At 43.4% G+C, this 22,985-nt stretch overlaps 1 protein-coding gene across 1 annotated transcript in view; it reads right to left on the bottom strand.

The window, feature by feature from the left end:
* The window catches only part of LOC119393682 (separin-like), a 63,830-nt gene that overhangs the window by 39,297 nt on the left and 1,548 nt on the right, over window positions 1-22,985 (bottom strand). The window contains exons 2-13 of the mRNA XM_049416310.1: window positions 17,850-17,932; window positions 17,534-17,764; window positions 14,634-15,533; window positions 13,765-13,870; window positions 12,505-12,644; window positions 11,249-11,427; window positions 9,733-9,837; window positions 8,638-8,784; window positions 7,868-8,024; window positions 7,066-7,230; window positions 4,580-4,711; window positions 167-406 (exon numbers count right to left, since the gene is read on the bottom strand). Coding sequence (XP_049272267.1) covers window positions 167-406; window positions 4,580-4,711; window positions 7,066-7,230; window positions 7,868-8,024; window positions 8,638-8,784; window positions 9,733-9,837; window positions 11,249-11,427; window positions 12,505-12,644; window positions 13,765-13,870; window positions 14,634-15,533; window positions 17,534-17,764; window positions 17,850-17,918 — 2,571 coding nt within the window. The 5' untranslated portion in view covers window positions 17,919-17,932. The remainder of the gene's footprint in view (window positions 1-166; window positions 407-4,579; window positions 4,712-7,065; window positions 7,231-7,867; window positions 8,025-8,637; window positions 8,785-9,732; window positions 9,838-11,248; window positions 11,428-12,504; window positions 12,645-13,764; window positions 13,871-14,633; window positions 15,534-17,533; window positions 17,765-17,849; window positions 17,933-22,985) is intronic.

Here is a 22,985-nt window from a genome sequence, read left to right as displayed (position 1 = left end):
GGTACAAAAAGGACATCATCGACATCAATTTGAGCATCCTCATTTCTTTTTACTTATTTATTTACTCCACCCTCTGGTCACGGGACCTGCGTTGACACCTAGTACTTCTATGATGACGAAGCTGATGGCACAGGGTAGACTAAGACACCTTCACTGTAAAAGATACCTTTTCTTGATTGTAGAGCAGGTGAGCCCTTGCCAACACAAAGCGAAGTCTGGGCAGGCCTTCGTCCAGCTGATTGGCCACAGCCTCAGTCTGATGGGCCACGTCAGCAGCTGCGTCCACCAGGCCCACCTTGATCAAGGCATTGACGAGGTAAGAGGCAGCCAGCACCGTCTCCTGGCTCATGCTGCGATCCATGGCCACGCTGTACCACACTGTCGCAGCCTTGATCTCCTCCAAGAACTGGTTCGTATGGCCAGAAAACACAACAGTTTGCAACTTCAGTTCCGCTGTACAGTGGAAACTTAACCCTGTGAGGGTTTACGGCGTACATGTACGGCATCACCTAACAGGCACCAAAGGGTTTACACCGTACATGTATGTCGTTGCCTGTATGTTTAAAACGCATGCTGTTTTCAATCATTTCTCTTGCTTGGCATGTGCTGCCACACTTTGGGAATACGCAGAATTTTTTTCATGCGCCGATGTCTCTCAGTTTATTTTTTCTTTCCAAAGCGATGCGCCAGTTTTCGCTTGCGCATCCAAGCGCGCTTGCTGTGGCTGGTTTCGGTTTCGTTTTTTGGGTGTTTATCACTTCTCGCGGCCGTAAAGCTGATGGCTGTCTGGTTTCTGATATCTGAAAGGGTGACCACTTGTTACCCTCGTTTATTGCTCCCCAGGGCACGATTACATCTGTTTCTGTGCAGTGCTAAATTACACAAATGATGCCACCGTGGTTGCGTTTTCTGTTGTGGGGACTCTGAAAAACTAACTCCATCTCGTTGGCGATTGGACGAAAGATTATTATAGCTTTTTCACTCATTGTGCTTTCCGGATGGGCGCACAACCATACAGTTTTCTTCTGAGCCCTTACTCACCCAGTTCGCTTACACTGTGGAAGTGTGCGCAGGTTGCTCTGCTGCTAGTGAGTCGAGCGGCAATTCTTCTGATGCAGACTATTCCCCAAGTGCCAAAACAGAATCAGATTCATTGAATGTCAATTCGTCAGATGAGGATTGACTTACGAGTTCAGACTCTGATGGAACAACATCTCTATCACACGCTGAAAAGTTTCTTGTGGTAGAGCAAGAACAGTTTTTACCGGAAAAGTACTCTAGTGTGCTTATCTTTGTATGTCTGTGAGCTACGTTTAATACAACGCATAATTTTTATTTATAAAAATCCGTATAAGTTGTTTTTTTAGGATATTGCTTGATGTTACTCACGAATAAACCATGTGTATGTAACAACAAAAATGATTTTTCTGTCACTTTACGGTCACGCAAAAAATTTAGACAATTTGTTTCTTAAATAGAATCGCCTGCAGAATTTAATTCAGCAATAAAAAAAATACACATTTTTGGAGTGCATTTCACAAAAAAATATTTGCCAAAGGTTTAAAAAGGCACTGAAGTTAAACAATAAATTACTGCATTTACACGATTGTAAGTTGATTAAAATGCAGGTTGATCCCCTGAAATCGCGCAAAAAGAAGAAGAAAAGTGTGAGCACATTTCATAAAGGAAATGTATTTATGATGTCGCTGAAGAAAAACTAATTCCGGTGTGCAAAGGTGTCTTCACGGATGTGCTTCAACATTATGCAGGAAAGCTAGCTTTGTGGCAGTACACGGTGATCATTTTTTATAAAGCTTTCCACGAGTCACTGCTGAGGGTGTGGGTTCTACAGAGAAAATACGGTATATGCTACAGGTAGAACTAGAATGTAGAAGTAATGTTGTAACCACGCCACAGCGTGCCCAATTTTTCGCTTGTTTCGGTTTTGGTTGTAAGTCTACCTTACGACTGAAACTAGTTTCGGTTTCGATTGTAAGTCGAGCCCACAATTTTGGATTTCAAACTTAAATAAAATGGCTCGACCTACAATCGTGCAAATACAGCAGTTTAGACTGATAAACTGTACTCTGAAAACTCCGGTGTTAATCTGAACACCATAGGTTTATTAATAGATGAGAAAATCAATGTCAAAACTTCCACTTATATTTCTCGCCGAAATCTCCGATAACATCATGGATTTCAAAGTGTTTTTCCTTATTTTGGCAACACTGGCTCAACAAAATTTCCTGAAACTTGGTTTGCAAAGTCTGGCTCCCTCAGAATAATATGTACTTAATGTTTACCAATTAGGAACAACATAGACCCTGGTAGATGCCATCAAAATTACGTCACAGTGACTGATGCGGAAACTTAAGGTGGTGTCACCAACATTTTCTTTTTGCGCGTTTTCTCGCTTACCAAGCGTCTTCTCGCAGCAAGTGTGGTGCTTTTGGTATCGTGACAGAGTAATTTACTAAAACAAGTAGGGATGGGCATTGATTCGCTTCGATACGAATTTATATTATTCGAAATTTCGGAGTATTCGAAATGAACAAATATATATATATGTTTGACCGTACATAACCCCCTGTAAAAATGGTTTCACTGCAGCGTCAGGTTGCCGTGCCGTGAAACTACCCATCCAGGGGAAATCTGCACTGCCGCGAAGCCACACTTCAAGGTTAAAGGGACACTAAAGACAAATAACAATTTATGTCAGAGTGAAAGCCCAATGTGTGACAACTTCTAAAACGGCAATATTATCAACAGCAGTGCCCTACTTACCGAGAAATTAAGCTAAATGTATCACATGATGAGCGCCGTGGGTGGGACATTTTCGAAGTGATCCCGATGACGTATGGAAGTCGGCCTACAATAAATCACTAGTAATCAAACTAGCAGCAGTAAAAAAAGAACCTTCCGAGCATCAAAAGACGTAATAAAATGCTGTTTGTTCGTTTCCACTTGATTCATGGAAAAGAAAACCTCCGTGGCGTTGCCATGGGGAACGGCGCGCGTGGTTCAAAGGTTCCGTTTTCGCCGAACTGTGCTTCGCCCGTCTCAGTGGTAGTTTCGGGATCGCGTACTGCCGTGCGTGTTTTGCGCGCTCGTGAAAGTCGCTCTGACAGAAAGTTCGACAAAATGCCGCATGCGTGTGATATTGCCGGATGCCCGAATGGTGCACAACGCCAGTGCTGCAGCAAGGAAACCGGTGTGTCTTTTCACTGGGTGCCGCGAAATGAACCCTTACGCTCGATGTGGCTTAGTGTCATGCCATTGCGCCAGTGTGCTGAACAGTCAAAACCTCTGCGTGTGTGCTCGCTGCGGGACTGCGGCAAGCTTCGATGGTTTCGATGGCCGTTGTTGCTACTGTGGGTCCCGCTACTTCCCGCTACTAGAGTCGGCGGCCGCGCAGTAAAAGCGGGCAACGTTGGGCACGGCAGCAGTGACGTATGAAAGTCGTATTTTCAGGCGGGAGATTTGAAGCGTGCTAACGCGATGCGGACCACTAAAAACGTGATTTTATTTCAAAATAAGCACTTCCTTGGCATAAAAGTAGCACTACGAGGTTTCTGGACCGCTATTTCAACAATCAACGTCGACTTAATATTTGCCTTTAGTGTCCCTTTAAGTGTACATATTTTTTTAAAGTTTAAAAGCGTATTATATGGGCTTATATGCGCTAAGGATAGTAATTTTTAAATTACAACGTACTGTACCACTTATAACTTGCACCCTACTGATATTCAAATCTTGATACTATTCAAGGTTTCCACTACTTCATTTCAAACAAAAAAAGTGACATTCACTCATTGTGCAAGGGTCATGACGAAACATTGTGCAAGGGTCATGACGAAAATGCTCATTTTTCTTAATAATATCCGGTAAATACTATTCGAACTATTCGATTCGAAATTATTCGACCAAATCACTATTCGCTTCAGATTCGCTTCGAACCTCAAGTTCACTATTCGCTCATCCCTAAAAACAAGAAGAATCTTTTTCGTGTCCTTTTAATCACAGAAGCATGGCCAGTCCAGGAGGCACGGATTCATCTAGCACACGTGGGCACATTCTGCACGTGCATCGCTACACAGGGAAACATGCGAGACACCATACGCAAAGCTCTCTGGATGACTGGTCTATAAATATGGCGTAGATTTTCCAATAACCACCTAACCTAACCTGATTGACAAAGCCGAGACGTATGTTAAAACCAAGCATAAAGAAACAGCATTCACATTTCTAGCACCCAATGATGTTAAGAGTGTCTCAATGTCCAAAGTCCAATCTCAAAGTCTATTATGATCACACCTAGACTGAACTAAATGTTCAGTAACTAAATTTTCAAAAAATCCAGCAGTGACTAAACTCTGTCCATTTTATTTCTTCGGCAAACTATGCAATTCAACACAGTGTTCGCTCATGATGAAGTTTATATGTAGCGATCTTTTTTCCCCGGCAAATCCAGATCCAGGCATATTCTCTAGTAAAAAGCAGGTACCCAACTTTCCTGCGAATCATCGCTAGAAAAAAAATTATGTTTCAAAAACAAACGAGCAAGCAAGAAGGATCTCACCCTGAATGATGAAGCGTACACTTCACAAACCACCTTGACATGCTCAAAGAACCAGCATTCCACCAGATCACGAAACATAAGGCTCCATTCAGAAGAAGGTCGTTCAAAAGCTGTGCACCACATTTCCAGAACCTAGAATGGGGAAGCACAAGAGGTAAAGTGCATGCCACTGTGACATATTACACCACACACATGCATAAAAACAAACCCTTTTCTAAGACGTTCATCCTTCTGTTGTGTAAAAGACAAATAATAAAATAAAATAGTGAGTTGTCCAACATTCAGCCATCAACAAAAGCCCAAGATGCCTCATCAAACACTGAAATCGAGTGTTGGCGGGGTCAACAGGTGTGTTGCAAAAAATCACATAATGACATCGTAAGATGTCATCACGACATCACATAACGCGACTTCACTTGATGAAGTCATCACATGACATCGCGTGGCCAAAAGTGGGCTGATCAAAAAGTCATAGTAAAAACATGCGAGGTGCAGAAAGCTTGCAATGCCTCCGATGCTGGAGGCAATGCAGAATCTGAGGCATTGCAAAACCACGTTCGGAGCAGAAAGCTTTTGGAGGGGGGCAGGGGAGGATCAATACATCGACTGACAAAAAAAATAAGATGGCTTTCGCCTTTGAGTCATCTTAGGTGAATGCATAAGGAACCCTGCGAGTTTTTATTTAAGTTTATATCGTACTTAAGTTTGAGATAGATTTTTATCTTATGCTAACTGGCACCATTTCACTACTTGTGCAGGCCAACATTTAAGTGCAGCATTGAAGCTAGAGCTGTGCACGGGCCGTATTTCCGAGACCGAGCCTGGCCCGGGCCCGCTGACATTGTCGAAGGCCCGCCCGAGCCCGACGGCAAAGGACTGCGAGCCCACCCGGCCCGGCTTTATGAAGGTTCGCTGCGAAAACAAAACATTGTTTTCCGCTAATTTGGCATTTTATTGAGCATATCGAATATGATCAAACGACACATGACGAACAGTCTCTATTACACAGATTACAAATTACAAGTAGACGGCCTCATACCAGCAACAATAGAGTTCGCTCGCCAAAGCCGTCACGTGTATGGGGTATGCCCATGCAAGCATCAGCTTGAACGAAGGTGATCTACGTCGGGTCGCTCGTCGCTGTCGCGTGCATTTTCACTCATATGGGATTTGGCCTTAAATCTAACGTGAACATTCGCGTGGCGCTGTCACTAGCTCAGGTGGTGTTACTTCTCTGTTTGTCGGAGTGCAACGGAGGCGGTGCTTTACCTGCTCCCCTTTTGTTTAAAGTAGTGAATGGAAAGGAAAAGCAGTAAAGGGCGGTCGCGGAAAAGGCGCTGTATGCGTGCTGGAAAATAATTCCCGCTCATCCTCTATATTTTGGGCTTGAGTCGGGCTTTGCGCCAGGCCCGAGCCCGGCCCGAGCACGAGGTGAAAATACGCCAGCCCGCCCAAGCCCGGCCCGCGTCGGGCTCTGGCTTTCGGGCTACCCGGAGCCCGTGCACACCTCTAATTGAAGCACCGTACTGGCAACAATCGTACCAAGTATCACCACAGAAACTCAAGCGAACTGAAATAAAAAGGACTAGAAAAATTCAATTTCAGCATCAAAAACAGCAACTACGTAGATGTAATGATCATCTGTACACATTGCTGGCATTTTTGTTCATGAGCATATTCATCAGCAGTACAACACACGAAAAAAAATACTGGATAAGAAAATAAAATAGTCGAGCTCTGTTATTGGAGCACTTTTCTTGTTTCCGATTTATTTGCTATGCTGGCCTCATGTACACTGATGCAAGCCATGGCTTGTCGTGCACCTTAGCAAGCACAGCGAAGCAAACTCAAGAGAAAGGAACGCGTAGACAGGACGGGCGCTGGACATCAACAGTTGATGTCCAGCACCCATCCTATCTTCGTCTTCCTTTCTCTTGTGTTTGTTCCGCTGCGCTTGCTAAGATGCACAACTTCCACACCCACCAACTAGCCCAAATTTCCGCGTTGAAAAGTCATGTCTATGCTGCCAATAGTGTGTTAATTACTCAAAAGAGGTCCCACTAACTATTTTGCAACTCCAGGACCTTCAGTAGCAATAATAAAAAAAAATATATAATGAAATGAAAATGAACAAGTCCGAGACATCACGCTGATGTATTGAAGCTAGGTTTCGAGCACGGGGGAAATGATAAGGAGAAAAAAGGACCTAGGGTCTTTATTTCTCTTTTTCAGTTATCAACCTATATCGAAAAAATTGACTAAAAGAAGTTTCAAAAGAACACTTCACAAGTCCGGAATGAAGGGACATTTCTTTAGTGCCTCTAATTCCCATTTCAAAGGCTCAGCTTTTTCTTTTATCCTTAATGCTACCTTTTCAATGATCTGGCCCAGATAACCTGAACTCGTGAAAGTATGGCTTAAGAAATTGTTACTTTTCACTTGATCGGAGCAGTTCATAACTGATACTAAGCTTAATCACTGATTACCTGGTCCAAATTTTTCTGGGCTGACAGTTCATACCCCACGTTGATGTGTCGATAACTGTGAGTGGCATCACATGAGTAATCCTTGTCTTCAGCCAATGCTTGGCTCAAAATGGGGTCATCGCACTTGATTTCCACAGGATCCACAGCTGCTTCTGCCAAGTCCTTCTGCAGTGAAATACGTGATAAGTTGATAACTCAAGGTTATGAGAACGTTACAGACTGGGCATAGTACAACTATTCAAAGATGTACAATGTAGAACATTTACTACATTACAGTTACGCAAGATAATGAAAGAAGGGGAATTGTTTGAGGGGCTCATTTTTTATTTGTTAGGCAACTAATGCAACCAACAGACAATTAAGCTAAGGAAAGCATAGGTGACATTTGTTGTAATTTTTAACTGTAGGGTAATGGATTACGACTTAAATTGGAAGGAATTGAAGTGGACGAAGAAGCCCCCTTCCCGTGGGTGGGATCTGAATCCACAACTCTTAGAAGATTTTAGGCTCTGATCCCACTGGCCGAAAGGGTGCTTTTTCGTCCCACTTTAATTCCTTTCAATTTAGGTTAAAACAACAAGTAACTAGTACAGTTAAAAACAACAAATAATGTGCCATATGCTTCCCTTGGCTTAATTGTCCGCGTCTAAAACAGTGAAGACACTTTCATAGCCTGGTGACACTGTTGGTTTTTAACATGCAAGACCAAGCTATTAAGAGAGTTCAACAGCAGCTGAAGCAGCCAGAGGTGCTGTCAACGGCGTGAAACAAAGAAGGGACAGGGCACCAACAGAATGCTTACAGCAGCAAACTCCCGCAGCGTGTCAATTTTGTTCATGTAGAGCCAGAACAGGCAGGCAGCATTCAGGAGCCTCGCTATGTCAGCAGTTGTCTTGTTATTGGTCTTCAGCAGATCCTCTACGCTGTTCAGGGCTTTCTGGAAACTTTCGTCGAAAGTGCTGCAGCAGCAAAGCAACGAAGATGTGTTGCTGAAGAAAACTTGGGAGAGGTGTGCACTTTGATGTTGCTTGTACCACATGCCTAGTCAGAATATGCACTGTTCAGTCCACTGAAGCAATGTACCAAGAGCTCTAGCAAGAGCTATTCGAGCTTTCTTGTATTCAAGCTTACAACAGTCCATCATGACAAATAATGTCAAACAAAACCCTAGTGTTAAAGAAAAATACAATTCATTTGAAACTTGTGAAGTAATTTTCTCTGCAGAGCATAAGGCTGTAAGAACAATTGCATTTAACATGGCAGAGAAGGCTGCTTGAAATATTTTGCCGGTGATTCACAACTTGAGTCATCATAAAAATGCAATGAATCTTTACTGCTTGCTATACACATACCTGCCTGTAATTAAATCTAGCACACCTCCAGGACTTAATATAATCTAATTTTTACAGACTGGGTCCTTTAACAAGTACCTCAATCTAACATCATCCAAATATCAGTCTGTGAGCACAGGCTGCAGAAATACTAGTTCTTTCCTTGCACCTCATGGTCCATAAACTGTAAAGCCAAATGAGCACAGTGATTTTGAGGGAAAGAAACCCAAGTTCCACATACCACTCGAGGCTGAAATCCATGTACGGAAAGCGAGACAGGAGCAGCGTGCTCTCAACAAGGACACAGCTATGTGCCAGCTTGCTGTTGACCTGCGGTGCAAGCTCTTTCAGCTCATGGAACAGGTCCACACACATGTCCGCAGAAAGCCTGAAAAAGCCATAGTAACCGTCATGAACTTACAATCTACGTGCCACTAACACATACGTAATGCTAATGTAGCTTACGTAATGTAGCTTACGTAATGCTAATTTAAGTATGCCATGTGTACGTACGCTAGGAGATAGAATTGCAAGAAAATGGTGGCATTTATGGCTCCTGCATCAGCATAAATTGTAGAGATGGCCATGTTTTTGCTATCGTTGATGACCACTAATTGTTGGAATGAGCTTTCACTTCCTCAAAGTTCACCCGAGATGCTTGTTACAAGCACACTGCGCATTCAGTTAGTATAAAGACTTTTCAGAGATTCTGGTGATCATAGTCTGAGATGCATTGACACAGAAACGACAGGATGGTTGGTAATGAAATATGTATCGTGGTTTGGACACACTGACAGAAATGGACAAGATGGCACCCTGTCTTAGTTCTCTTTAGTGAAAGCGGGTTTTACTTTTCTTTAGTCTTCCTGCCTCTGAGTTTTTTTTGTTTTTTGTTATCTCTGTTGAGTGCTGGGAATGCATTGAACGCCCTCTTTACGTTTGCATAACTATGCATAGCTCAAGTTCGTGAACCTTACAAGAAATTTAAGAGTTGTCACAGGTCTATGCCCATGGTTGAGGTGGTTAAGATTTGATACAAGACAGAAAACGTTTATTAAAAGTAAAGTTGTTCAGGTAACAAGTTTTGAAACAAATGCATTGCTTCAACAACTTAGGTGATCTAGGTTTAGTTGGTTTTGATGACCAGCATACTAAGTCGTATGAACTGTGTGCACTCATGCAAATCAAAGGCTTTGTTCTTCGTGCATTGCCCTCTCTAGTGGATCAAGCAGATCCACAGGGCAACACAGTCTGTGCACAAATCTGGTCGAGCAACTGATCTGAAAACCCGTTTCTCACACCTTCAATATTTGTCGTCAAAGCAAGCTAAACTTACCCTTCTTTCACAGAGACGTTCAGTTCGAAGATCAGAAATGCAAATCTGTCCTCTGCAGTCATTTTTTGAGGAGCCCCGTGTACTTCCAGCTGTTTTAAAAGGCTCCTGTAAAATCGCAAGAATTGGAAAAAATGATGCACCTGTTCACTGACAGCGTGGCTGGCATCAAATATCAATGGTGAAAGGAAGCTCACCTTGCAGTATCCTATGTGGCAGTATGTGTCAAAAGAAATGCGCAAGAAATCATATGCATTACATCTAATTACAAGATAAAACACAAAACTGCATTACCAACGCACATTTTAAGAGAATTTCTGATTATCTACATAGCTCATCAGACTTGTACTGCAGTTGTGGCTATCAACATGTTTAAATAGTTTGGGGAAAAGGGCAACTTTTATTATATCTGGTAGATCTGGCCTTATTTGATGTTACTGACCAGAATGTAATCAATGAACTAACGCTTTACACTAATGGCTTTGCGGCCCCAAGAGCTATTGTCGAGGGCATTCATTTGAATGGTCACTTCTCCAATCTGCCTGCAGTGAACAGTGGTAAAAATGTTTCAAATGAGTGGCCTGCACATGTGGCAACAAAAAACAACTTGTGAAATCAACAAAGTTCCTGGACAAAAAATTTGGCACATTCAGCTTGAGAGAAAACTCCGACAATTTACAATTGTATGTCACCGGTGTCACCAGCCTATTTTATGTCCACTGCGAGATGAAAGCCTCTCCCAGTGACCTCCACTTAGCACATCCTTTCATCAAGCGAGCTATGCTACACCAGCAAGTTTTACGATTTCATCACACCACCTAGACCTCTGCTGTTCTCACTAATACAGCAATGGTTAGCTGCCCTACAAACACATCCCCCCGATGTCGAATAGAATGTATGCCACACCCATTTACACTGCTTCCTTCCTGTCTCTTAATGCCGTGCCTAGAGTTTTTCGTTCCATTGCTCATTATGCTCATTATGCATTATGACTTCCTCTCAAGCTTCATTGTAAACCTCCAAGTTTCTGGCCCATTTGCTATAGTTAGTTATGACCTAAAAAAAAAAGTCAGCTCTGCCCACAGTCATTGCCGTCCCTCCCAAGGAAAATTTTCGGAATTGCTCCATCCAACACCATTACTCACTTTCGTGTCTTCAAGCACTTCTTGAGTGTTTCAGATAGTTGGCTTTCTCCATACAGGCACACGTTTGTGTTGCTAGTTTTAGGTTGGAAGCTTTAACGTCCTGGTAAATTTCATCAGGGATTCCGACATCGCTGCTCAGCCAAATGCAATGTTTTAGGTTGCAACAATGCACCTTTAATTATAAATGTGCGTAGTATTTATATTAGCCAAGAAAAAGTGCTCACAGTTCCAGTGGAAACCAGCTAGCATGACTGTCTTTCAGAGGCGAAGGCGCAATGCAGTTCCATGGGCGGAGCTTACATTTTTTTTAGGTTGTCACCAAGTATAGTACGGGTAGCACGCCTCTGGACTTTTGTAGCCACAAATCAACGCACCCTCGGAACTTGGGTAAGGAGTCCATTTCTTTTCTGATCTTGACCCAGCGAACTAAGGCCTGGGAACGGAGCTCGGGGCCCAAGTTCACAACCTTTCCCGTGATGAGCAGTGCCTCAGTGTATTGCTTCTCCTGCCTGTACTGCCACAGGATCAGCTCGCAGCGCTTCCAGAAGTCCTTCTGAAAATTTTTTTTTGAAAGGACAAGGAGAGTTACAACCACACTGTTTAATACCGGTGTTACGTGGGCAACTGATTGCGATCAGGGCCGATCCGGATTGGAATTCTTGATCGTGAGAACAAGTAGGTCGCTGCTACACGGTGCAACCTAATCTGGATAGAGTTTGGCACAAATGTCAGCCAAATCGAGATCACTGAGCCAAATTGCGATGCGTAGATCGCGATCGGGCACGATCAAGACTAAGTGTGACGATGTAGCAGTGCCTGATCTGGATTGAGCTTAATCCGGATCTGCCCTGATTGCAATCAAAAGTGCCTGTGCGACACCAGTATAATACTGGTGTCACATCCCCATAACAAGAATGAAGTATCACATTAAAATACGAGACATCACCTCTTTACGATTACCGTCCGAAACCTTAGAAAACTTATTTTGTGCTTAGCGCTGCTCTGTTCTGCCTAAAACGTTGTAGAAACCGTGTTTCACGGACTTGATTTGACGCAAATAGATCCCCGTTTTGAAGGGAAAAAAAACAACAACTCATGTTCTATTCGCCCATGAAAAAACTACCTGCTGTGAAGGCAGCTCTAGCATTATTGTGCCATTACCTGTTGGAAGGTGTGCAACGACGTTCTTTCAAGAGGGTTGCTGCATGCTGCTTGTTCTATTGGAGCATGTGGCAAACCTCCAGGAACAAGTCTTTCCTTTTTGTTGCACAAACAACATTTAAAATGACAGTTTTATAAATTCTGCGCTAGATAATTCACCAAGGTCACATGCCATACATGCCGCATGAGGTACACTGAACATAGAAGAGACTGTGCATTGCATTGATTATCAGACAGTAAGTGGAACTCTCTTGAGACTTGCTCGTATTGGCTCAGTGCGCTTGTGCTACAATGCAGAGCGATTGTAAACACAAGGTCTACGCACCGCACTTACTGTCTCTTTTCAATGCCCAAACACAGTGAGGGTCCCATTAAAAAAATACTGAAAGCATGAATGCAGGGGTACTGGTGAAGGCCACAGACATACTGCACAGTAACATCAAGGAATTCAAAAGGTTTCTTTGCACACCTGAAAATCCACAGTGAATTCCTCTGGGTGGTGAGATATGTGCAGCACAGTCAGCTCCACACTCATCTTTGTGTACAAGGCGGCATGTTTGTTGACCTTGTTTTGGAAGCAGTTGTATGCCACAGCGTAAAATGCCCTACCTGAGAACACAGAAGCACAAAAAAATTAAGTTCTGTGGTTTCACGTGCCAAAACCAACATATTGTTATGAAGCACGCCGTGGTGGTAGACTCCAGGTAAATTTTGACTACCTGGGGCTTTTTAGATGCGAAGTATCTTAAGGCGGAGCTCAATCCGGTGGTGGTGGTGTGCGGCGTGACCACCCTTACTGCACATGCGCATACCCTCTCCCCTCCCCCTTTCCACTCTACCTCTGAAACGCGGGCTAGACATGCCGAAATTCTCTCCTGCGCAACGCCGCTATGAGCTCGAGCGCATGCGCGTCCCCTCCCCTTCTCTCTCCTCTCCTACGCTGCCCCCCTCTCGGCCGCCTGTTGAGCGCGTTCCCCGCTCGCCCTGTGAGAATTAACGGCCAGGCTAGCTGGAAGATACGACACGCGTAGCGTGCCTCTTCGCGTTCCACGACGCGAGGTCGGTAGCATGCCCAACGAACGCCAACGGAACGCGATCGTGCAAGTGCTCCGGCTTCGCATCGCCTCATGGTCCCCTTTAGTGGGAGATGGTGTATTTAACATGCACCTAAATCTAGGTGCAAAAGCATTTCTCTATTTCACCCCCATCGACATGTGGGCGCCGTGGCTGGGAATTGAATTTTTCTGGCTGTGCTGTTTAGCGATACTGTTGCATGAGGCCAACACAAGCATAGGAGAAATTAACCAGATTGAAATGTAGCTGGGATGTCTTTTCATCCAAGTTCAATTCTGTTTTCCTTTATAGATCTTTATTGGATTAAGAAAAAAGGAAACGATCTTCCTTATGCTTTTCTTGTCTACATTGTCTGCAGACGTAATTTTTTTTCACTGACAAATATTGTTGCCCTTGGTTCCACTTCTTCGCAATGCATCTGCATTACTAAAATATGTGGTGCACAGATGACCCCTCAACCCATCGAGACTCTCTTGTGTACTTTTTGTTCATTATACTGAATTGATTCGGAAAAGTTTAGAAAATGTGGTGACATGCAAGCCTGTGATGAAAAACTGAACGAATGAGACAAAAGGAGTTACCGTAGAGACAAATCTAAACAAACACGCTTTCACTACATGTTCTTTAAACAAGTGACAAATATAACAATTCATACTGAGAAGGGCTATCTCGGTAGTTTCAGCAACAGATGCTTCGGCTATCTTGAGGAGTGATGATGGGTAGAATTTTTCTGGAACAGCAAGCGCCTTTGCACATTCGCCCTGGTCTGAAATAAAACAGTTTGTATAACTTCAGTTACAAATTATGAGTTGCGGACAAAGTTATGCAACTGCACTCCAAGTGCTGCACACTCAGCTGATGCAAGGTCATGGCACTAGGATGATGCACGGTATACTTTTAAGTCAGTATTCATATTACACTGTAACTTATACATATCAAAGACTAATGTAACATAGCTGCTTTCGCAATGGATCAACGTTTGGTACGCTCTAATACGTCGAGTTAGGTCACTATCAATGTGGTTCACAGAACATTCACATTTTTGTATAATTTCCGCTAAGAGAACTGTGAATAAATTACACTTGACGCTGTAATGCAAAACTCACGTTTACTACGTTCATGTATATCAAATTTTTTATGCCAACTGGCATGTACGTGCAAAAGTTTGCAGGAGATTGGATTTGAAAGAAAAGCCAATTTCTAAAAAAACCTGGAAATGTAGCCCCTAGTTCAATGCTTCAAGTTGTAGCAGCCTTTGCCAAATACTCAGTGATCCATCGAAGTATAGAAGTGCAACTCCTGAGCAGAAGACAAACTTGCATTAGCCACAAGACCAATATCTCACGAGCCTTTGTGGCCAACTCTACGTGCATATTTAGCCGCTGGCAGGCTGTGAAATAATGTGTTGAGCATACCCCACTTTCTTTGATTTAATAGTGCTGGGAAATGTAACGCCAGTGCTGTCAGTACATTATTGATATGCAATAAAGTGGAATACTGGCAGGGTGAAATACACTGAAATACTTTGCCTTTTGTCTCCTGGATGAAGTAGGTGTGCAGTACGAGCAAGGCCCTGAGCATTCGAAGGGCTGTCGAGATGTGTGATGGACCTGCCTTGATGTCGTGGAGGCAGCTTAGGTACTGCTTGACAAAAGGTCCGAGAGCCAGAATTGCACCAATGGCAGCCACAAACTCTTGCCGGCTAGAGGCACCTTGAATGAACTGGTCCATGGCATGCAGTCGCATCAGAACCGCCTGCATGCAGGAGGTGACGCACATGAACTCTTCGGCACCAGGCCGACATTCCCACCACAGGACATTCTTGGGAAGCCTGATGCTGGGTACTGGACTGTTCCCGTCGGTGACACACAGGCTCAGGACAGACACCTGATCCACGACACTTAGCAAGGAAGTGACGTGGTGGTAGAGAGAAACCTCGTGGGCGAACAAGGCTTCGTTCACGACGCTTCGCCATTCAGCGACGAGGCTGAAGTTCTTGCCCAGCTTCGAGCTCATCTTGTGCTGGTCGAGGAGCACGTCAACGACGGCTGGCACACTGGCTCGCAGATTCGTGGGCGTGCGCCTGAGAAGCGCGGAAATGGCGGGCAAGACGCAACGGCGTAGTCGCTCCAGCCACTGTTCGCTTTTCATTTTGATGGCGCACCAATTGGCGGCGATACTGTGCTTCTCAGCGACCGAAACGATTTCGTCCTTGAGGCAAAGGAAGTTCAGAGCATGCAGCAGCAGCTCAAAGGCAATGGCATGGTGGGCCTGCACTCCTTTCTGGCGCAATTCAAGTGCGGTGTTCCACAGCTGCACATATGCATTGGCAATCACGATCTCAGTCTTGGGGCTATGGCAGTCTGCAGTTTTGAGCAGGGACAGCATTAGTTGTGCTGCCGTCGATGCCTGCAAAAGTTGTTCCTGATGCCAGGAGAGGGGAAAAAGAAACCAAGGTTTGCGAATTGTTAACTGAAATGCACCTCCACTCATAATAGCACTTGGCTTTAAATGTCAGTATACCGGTTCATGAGTTGTCCTAGTGCTGAATGGCATTTTACCTGCAGTTAACAAGTGCTGCTAGATATTTCATTTCTGATCTCATTGAATAGTACAGTCCACACCATCAGATGGCACTACATGTTTTCATACGTAGCTTAAGGTTTTAATAACGAAATTGGCCTTCAGAAGCACGAAAATGATTGAAGAGATCTGACACAATAGAGTTGCGAGTTCTAAATCGTTATTCCCATCTAACCTAGACACACTTTTATAAGGCTGGCATTAAGTTAACTACCGCCAGTCAATACCAAGCTGTAGTTTATGAATCTGGAACAAATACTACGCGTTTCAGGGAAGAGTGGAAATATATCAGCAGTCTTATCAGGATTACTACTAGTTTACCATGCCTGGAGCGCTGACCAGAGTCACTTTTGTAACCAATGCTCTGAAGAAAGTAGAATTAAAGAAGGTAAGTTTCTACAGCAATTACCACCAAAATTTTTGTGGTTATTGCTGTAGAAACTTACCTCTAGTACGAACGTATTGCTCTGAAATATCCTTAGGAATTAGTTTTTACTGAAAACATGCGGTCTATCTCAACTTGCACAGTTTGCCTCATGCACATGCATGACATGGTGATTAGTCTCGTCGATTCCAAATGCTACAACCAAGACTAAATTGAGTCATACAGCAGTGGCCTTAATTGTAGTGTAAAGTGGTTTTGTTTCATTGCTCAGTGACTAACTAATAATAATTGTTGGGGTTTAACGTCCCAAAACCACATGATTACGAGGGACGGCGTAGTGGAGGGCTCCGGAAATTTCAACCACCTGGGTTCTTTAACGTGCACCTAAATCAATGTACACGGGCCTCAAGCATTGTTGCCTCAATCGAAAATGCAGCCGCGGCGGCCGGGATTCGATCCCACGACCTGCGGGTCAGCAGTTGAGCACCATAGCTACTAGACCACAGTGGCATGTCAGTGACTAGCTAGACTATCTCTGGTTGGTCCAATTAGCTTCGAGTCATTGGGGCACACAGTGTTTATTGTCAACAGCTTGCAGCCCCCAGTAAAGTGAACCTGGTAGTAAACCATGATAGTGAGAGTCACGCAGCTATCAGGACTGTCAAACTGCACGGTGGTCCGATTTCGGTGGTCTGAGCAAGTCGTCTGTAACCATGGCACTTAACTTTTAATGCATAATTATATGTCGCTCATAATATAAATCTGTCTGCTCAAGATATCTTTTGAACATTTTTTTATAGTTACTACAAACAATGTTTTGCTTTGCCTGCATTGAAAAGTTGAGGAATTCAGCTAAAGCTTTTTCAATCATTCAAATAATTTGTAATGTAGAAACTCCAACAGCATATGGCAAAAGTTACGGAGACAAGACATTTATAGAACAGTAGATAGAATTTTAGAAATTTTACGTGTTTTTACAAACTATTTCAGAATACCTTAATGATTCCAATATGGCAAATCGATTTTGTGATGCTCCGACAAGCTTCATGATAATCACATTTGGCATTTTGCAAAAAGAAAGTCTACTTGATGGGTAAATCTTTCCACATAGAAACAGCTACGTAGCACTCAACCCAGGCCCGTAGGCAGGAATTTTTTTCGGAGGAGGGGGGGGGGCACTTGCTGAAAACCTTGACTATTTCAGAAAAACGCCTATTTTCATGATTTATTTTCGGTAAAACACCATGTGTCATCAAAATTTCGGGGGGGGGGGGGGGGGGCAGCTACCAGCCTGTCTCAACCCTATTGAGCTACGTAGCGCTGTATAAAAATGAAATTTTGTCGTAAAGGGCTTCAATCCCCACAATTATGCTGCTATCACCAGTCTATCTGCAATGGATCTTGGAATTTTCCTTTGCCACATATTTTTTTTTAGTAATGCAAGCATGCTCTGTACCTCTTTTAGGAGTAAGGCAAACACGTGGTACAAAATGTTGAGATGGTCAGCAATGTCACACGCTCGCAAGACATTGCTAAGAGTATGCAGGCCCAGTTCTATGGACTTCAAAATTTCTTCTGGGATCCTGTGCAGGGTACCAGCATTGTGCAACTTCACGATGTGCGAGAACAAAACTTTGATGAAATCACCGCACTTCCGCGGGTCACTGGTTGTGGAGGCTATGTAGGTCTGAAAAAAACAAAACAGAGCGAAAGTTAACTAGTGCAAAGCGAGTAAAGCTTGGGACAAGCGGAAAAGCTGTAACGTTCTTTACCTTTACATCATTTGAAAGCTCTCTGAAGGTGCCAGCCTTCAGCTTCTTGATGATGAGTTGCTCAGCCATTTCACATTACAGACCTGCAGAGCCGGACCATATCAAAATTAATAACCAGGTGGATTTGACAACCGGCCTATGCATAGCAGGTTTACAGTGCCACTAATAATCTTAGAAGAACAGACTGTTGGGCGAGTTGGTAATGCAGTATGTGAAAACTGCGCGAAAAACGTAGACAAAGGGAGAAACGAGCAACATAAGCACATTGCACTTGTGTCGTCCGTTTCTCCCTTTGTCTACGTTTTTTGCGCAGTTTTCACATAATAATCTTAGCTGACCACATATGGGAGCAGCAGAGTTATCCAGCTAGGGTGTGGTTTGGCTAAGATTTTTATGCTAAAGCAGTGATTTTGGTTAGTTCACTGAGTGCACAGCATAAATCCTACAGATACAGTGACTTTACAGTATTCTTGAAACTTCATATATGGTAAAGAAACAGGTCTAAAATTGGGCACACCACCTTTAGCTTTGCACCCGTGCAGTACCTGCACTTGTGACTCAATAATGTTAGTACTTAATTTGTATGCTGCCATTGTAGAAATGGCAACACACTTCAAATGGTTTTTGATGTGCCTTGAGGAAGTCATTAGTAAAACACTTGAGCATTTGATATTGGCAAGTCGCATGTATCTCCAGTGGTTCAAGACCAATGTATAACTGCCGAAATGAAGTATACTTTCTAGTTGGGTTGTTATAGTAAGAGATGACTCTTCAGCCAAGGTTTGTTTAAAAATTGAACCCGGCATATCCGGTCGAATTCACCCTCTTGTTCAGTGGTGACTGTTCGAAGACAGTGCACATATACGCTAGGAAGAGTTCCCATGGACCTGTTAATAGGCGTATCTACCGGGGGACAAGGGGGGCACTTGTTATTGTGGGCACCTGTCATTCTAACGGCGTGAGATTTCACAGATTTGCGACGTTGCGTAACGATCAGGCGATTTTATGGCACACCGAAAATTTTTGACGAATGGCGAACAACTAACGGCCAACAATATACCGCATTTAAAATAGTTAATTGTCTTATTTTTTATGTAGTCGTGACTCACGCATAAGCATTACGTGATAGATCATTTTTGAGTCATTTGTTGCATCGCGCTACGAGCAGGCGCTGTGCGCATGGCCCAGAAAATTGACCTATCATAGACAGCTAATGACCAATGCGGAAGGAACCAGTATGGGGTAGTTTGTTGTTATAATTGCCCACATTTTTTCAAAGAAAACTTGTGCTTACATTGTTTTCATAGGTGTATATACTTGAACAGGCCGGAGAGCGCTCCAAGAAATGTTGCAAACAAAATTCGGTGAGTATAAAGAATATACTATGTCGCTAATAGCACATACTTAAAAAAAAGCACTTCTGGCTGATATACACGGCTGACGAAGTGGCGTACCAACTCGTAAACAAGTTGGTATGCCGCTGCCTGTTAAGGTTTCCTGGAGTGGTATGCACGTGCCATGATTCGAGAGGTTGGCTTTGATGTAAACCACACGTGCATCGTTGAAGTTGATGCACTGGTCGTGCTTCTCGCAACTTTCTGCGAGACAATTGTGCCCTTTCTGTAATATATCGTTTCTGTGCTGGCGAATTCCTTCTGGGAAGTTCTTTTCCAAATTAATAGCCACACACACGTGCACATATATATTTCCTCGGAGAAGACAATGTTTTATTCCAACCAGAAAGTACACAAGTACACAAAGCAGGAAAATGAGACAAAAGTAAGAACGTTAAAACTGGCCAAAGACGAACTACGACATTATAATATTCAGTGAAGATTACATTGCCAAAATGTTGCAATGACTTGCAAAGGTGTACCAATCTTGCGCGGGTCCAGGGGAGACGCCCAGATGTGTCCGTGTTTGCATGCCCAGTCTTTTAACATGAACACATACCAACTAGCGCAGCTCTCTGTTATCCTAACATAAATCCTAATAGGCAAAACACTTACAACGCCCTAAATCATAGTGTTGCCATACACAACTTCCAGCAAGTTTCGGCGAAAATGTGTTACGCACAGCAGCAGCACAGTATCGACATGGCAGAGGCATAGCCAAACTTTTTTCGGGAGGGGAGGGGGGATGGCTGACATGCCAACATAATATATCATTTATTTGACCCTTAAGGGCCCTTTGGGGGCATTGCATAAGAGGGGGCAGGGGGAGAACGAACAGTAAAAACACATCACTAGATACAAAAAAAAACAAAGAAAAAAATTGTAGTAAAAATATACTAGCAATAGTTTCGTGGCATCCGAAAACATACGCATACAAAATGTACTGAAGTATAAAATACAGTAACCTAGGTGGAGTGTTAATGTGTTTTTAAGTGTAAGTTGGCTGTTAGCTATTTGAATATGCACGAGTCACACTCTGAGACAATGGCTTCCAGTAAGTTATTTCTCGAGCATGACAGGAAGAAATGATTTGTTAAGTGCAGTGCTCCTACCAACCTAGATAAAAGTCGTTGGAGGCTTCCGGTATTGAATAGACGACGAGAATAAGAGGGTGGGAGGAAGCAGTAGAGAACCACGTAAGTTAGGAAAACAATAATACAGTTTATGAAACAAGCAGAGTCAAGAACGTTTCGTCTAAAGACTCCCTGATGAAAGTGATGCTTGATGAGTGATCATAGTTAGACGTAATAAACCGGGCAGCTTGATTTTGAATGGATTCCAGCAGATTAATTAGGTAGGTCTGGTGATGGCTCCAAATAGAGGACACGTATTCAAGCTTCGTACGAACGAAGGTTACATACACTATTTTACGGTCTGTAGGGCCGGGTTAGGAATAACGTTATTCTGATGTAACCAAGCTTCTTTGATGCATCAGCTACTAAGTGTGTGATATGATCTAACCACGTAAGAGTGTTAGAAATTGGTACACCAAGGTATCGGTATCTGTCAACATATGCTAAGTTCACTGAGCTTAAAAGGACCGACAACCGTTTTTTCTCGACCCAATTTTTTATGGCGCAATAGAAAGCTCACCCTTTTTAGTGTTTGTAGCTACAGTGGTTAATTCCAAAAGCGCGTGGTTATTTTATTGGCAGTATTTGTTGATCTGAAATGCCCTTGAACTGTACGTAGATGTCCTCCAGCAACGCTGTGAGATGATAGTGATGCCGATAGCCCTCCTCGCATTATGCTCAAGGTTTTGCTTTCACAGGAGTGGGTGAAGCTGTGGTTACCCACTTTCATATTGACATTTTCAACCACTTTGGAATATAAAAAGCAGGTAGAATAAGTTTTCCAAACGCACACTGTCATGCAAGATCTCCTTACTGCCTCGCGAGCTAGATGCTCGTGGCCTCCGCGATTAGTTCCAACAACGCGTCGTGGGAGGTAATCTCCGAGGCCGCGAAGCCTTCCAACACGTCGGCAGGTGCCGCTAGGCCCTCAGCTAACATCGTTCATGTTGCCGCTCATGAGCATCGGGTCATACGTCAAGCGAAGGCGGCACCACTGTTCTGCTTAGTGCAAACGAATGCATGTCTGCACATTGTACGTTAGAAAAGATTGTAATAAAAAGTGTGCTGTATTTAAACACTAATATAGAGACAATTAATAGCGTACACCAGTAAAAGGTCACGTGATAGGTACATGTGCACATTCACTTTTTTGCCACCAGAGGCGCCAAAAGTAATTTTGAGTGAAGAAATAAAAATATAAATCCGCGTTTAATGAGAAAAACAGTGTTCATTTTAGACAATACAATACAATAGACAATCCTTTTATTAGTGGGGTTATCTCAATTCGTGTTGAGCGGTTGTCGGTCCCTTTAAGTGGTAGGCGTATCCCGAGTTAGACTGCTTGCGAGATACGCGCATGACCGCATTTGGAAACAGTCTGCATCATCCAGAGTGAACACCAGTTTTCAACTAAGGATAGCTCATTTTGTAGAATTGCGTGATCGTATGTGGTGGTTATTTGGCGACACAGGACACAATTGTCCGCGAATAACCGAATGGATGAAATTCCTAATGGTAGATCGTTTACATACATTAGAAAGAATAAGGGGCCGAGCACTGAGGGGCACTGGATTTAACGAAAGCTGTAGTGGAATGAAGACCGGAAATGTCAGTGAACTGGGATCGATCTGCTAGGAAGCACCCGATCCATGACAGGGTTAAAGGGTCCAGCAGACCTTGTTTATTAGTCGTTGATGAGCGACGTGATCGAAGGATTTAGAGAAATGTACGTACATGACGTCAGTTTGAAACAGGGAGTCTAGAGTTTAACTGGAGGTCAGTAATGAATTCGAAAAGCTCAGTTTCACAGGAAAGATCAGATCGGAAGCAGTGTTAATTTTTGAAGAAAAAGCCATTATTATCGAGGTGGTGGGCGACATGCGAATAAATAATGTGCTCGAGGATATTGCAGGCAATGCATGTCAGTGAAATAGGGCAATAATTAAATGGGTTAGAATGGTCACCCGATTTGAATACTGGGGTTACCTTGGCTTTCTAGTTTTCAGGTATGGTACCTTCAGAAAAGAACTGAGAAAATATTGTCACGTGCTACAGAAGGACTTGAACTAGGAAATACTGCACCGGCAGAGAGACGCACACAAGACTGGGAAGATGGCTGCCAACACAACAACAAGAACAACTCAGAGCGAGAGCGCGCTCTGTCCCAGAACGTCCTCTTCCATTCTTGTGGATTGTTGGCTCGCGCTCGCCGTACCTGTCATGCTGGGCAGGTGGCAATATGACATGCAGAATGCGGCTAGTAATAGCTAGACGCGATTGTTGCAGTGACATTTTGTTAATTGTTTTCTTAAATTGGAGTAAACCTTTTACAATCATGAATTCACCCATATTTTGGAACATTTTTGTGTCTAAAAATATGTCATATACATACTGCACCTGTGATTTTCTGATGGAAATGGAGCGCTTTTTTTGTTCCCACCTGGCACAGAACTCTGTCATTTCATTGTTTTATTGCCCTGACACAAGGGCACTCTCATGTCCTTTACATGAGGGGGACATCTTCCGGAAAGGCGTTATGTGCAGTGACACACGACAAAGGAGTATCTCCCTCACAGCAATGTTCCTCTTTGGGAAAGCAGATCCCGAAT

The sequence above is a fragment of the Rhipicephalus sanguineus genome, chromosome 5 (assembly GCF_013339695.2).
Source record: "Rhipicephalus sanguineus isolate Rsan-2018 chromosome 5, BIME_Rsan_1.4, whole genome shotgun sequence".
In the NCBI taxonomy this organism is placed as follows: domain Eukaryota; kingdom Metazoa; phylum Arthropoda; class Arachnida; order Ixodida; family Ixodidae; genus Rhipicephalus; species Rhipicephalus sanguineus.
Note: the sequence above shows the minus strand (reverse complement) of the source record. Positions and strands in the feature narration are given on the sequence as shown.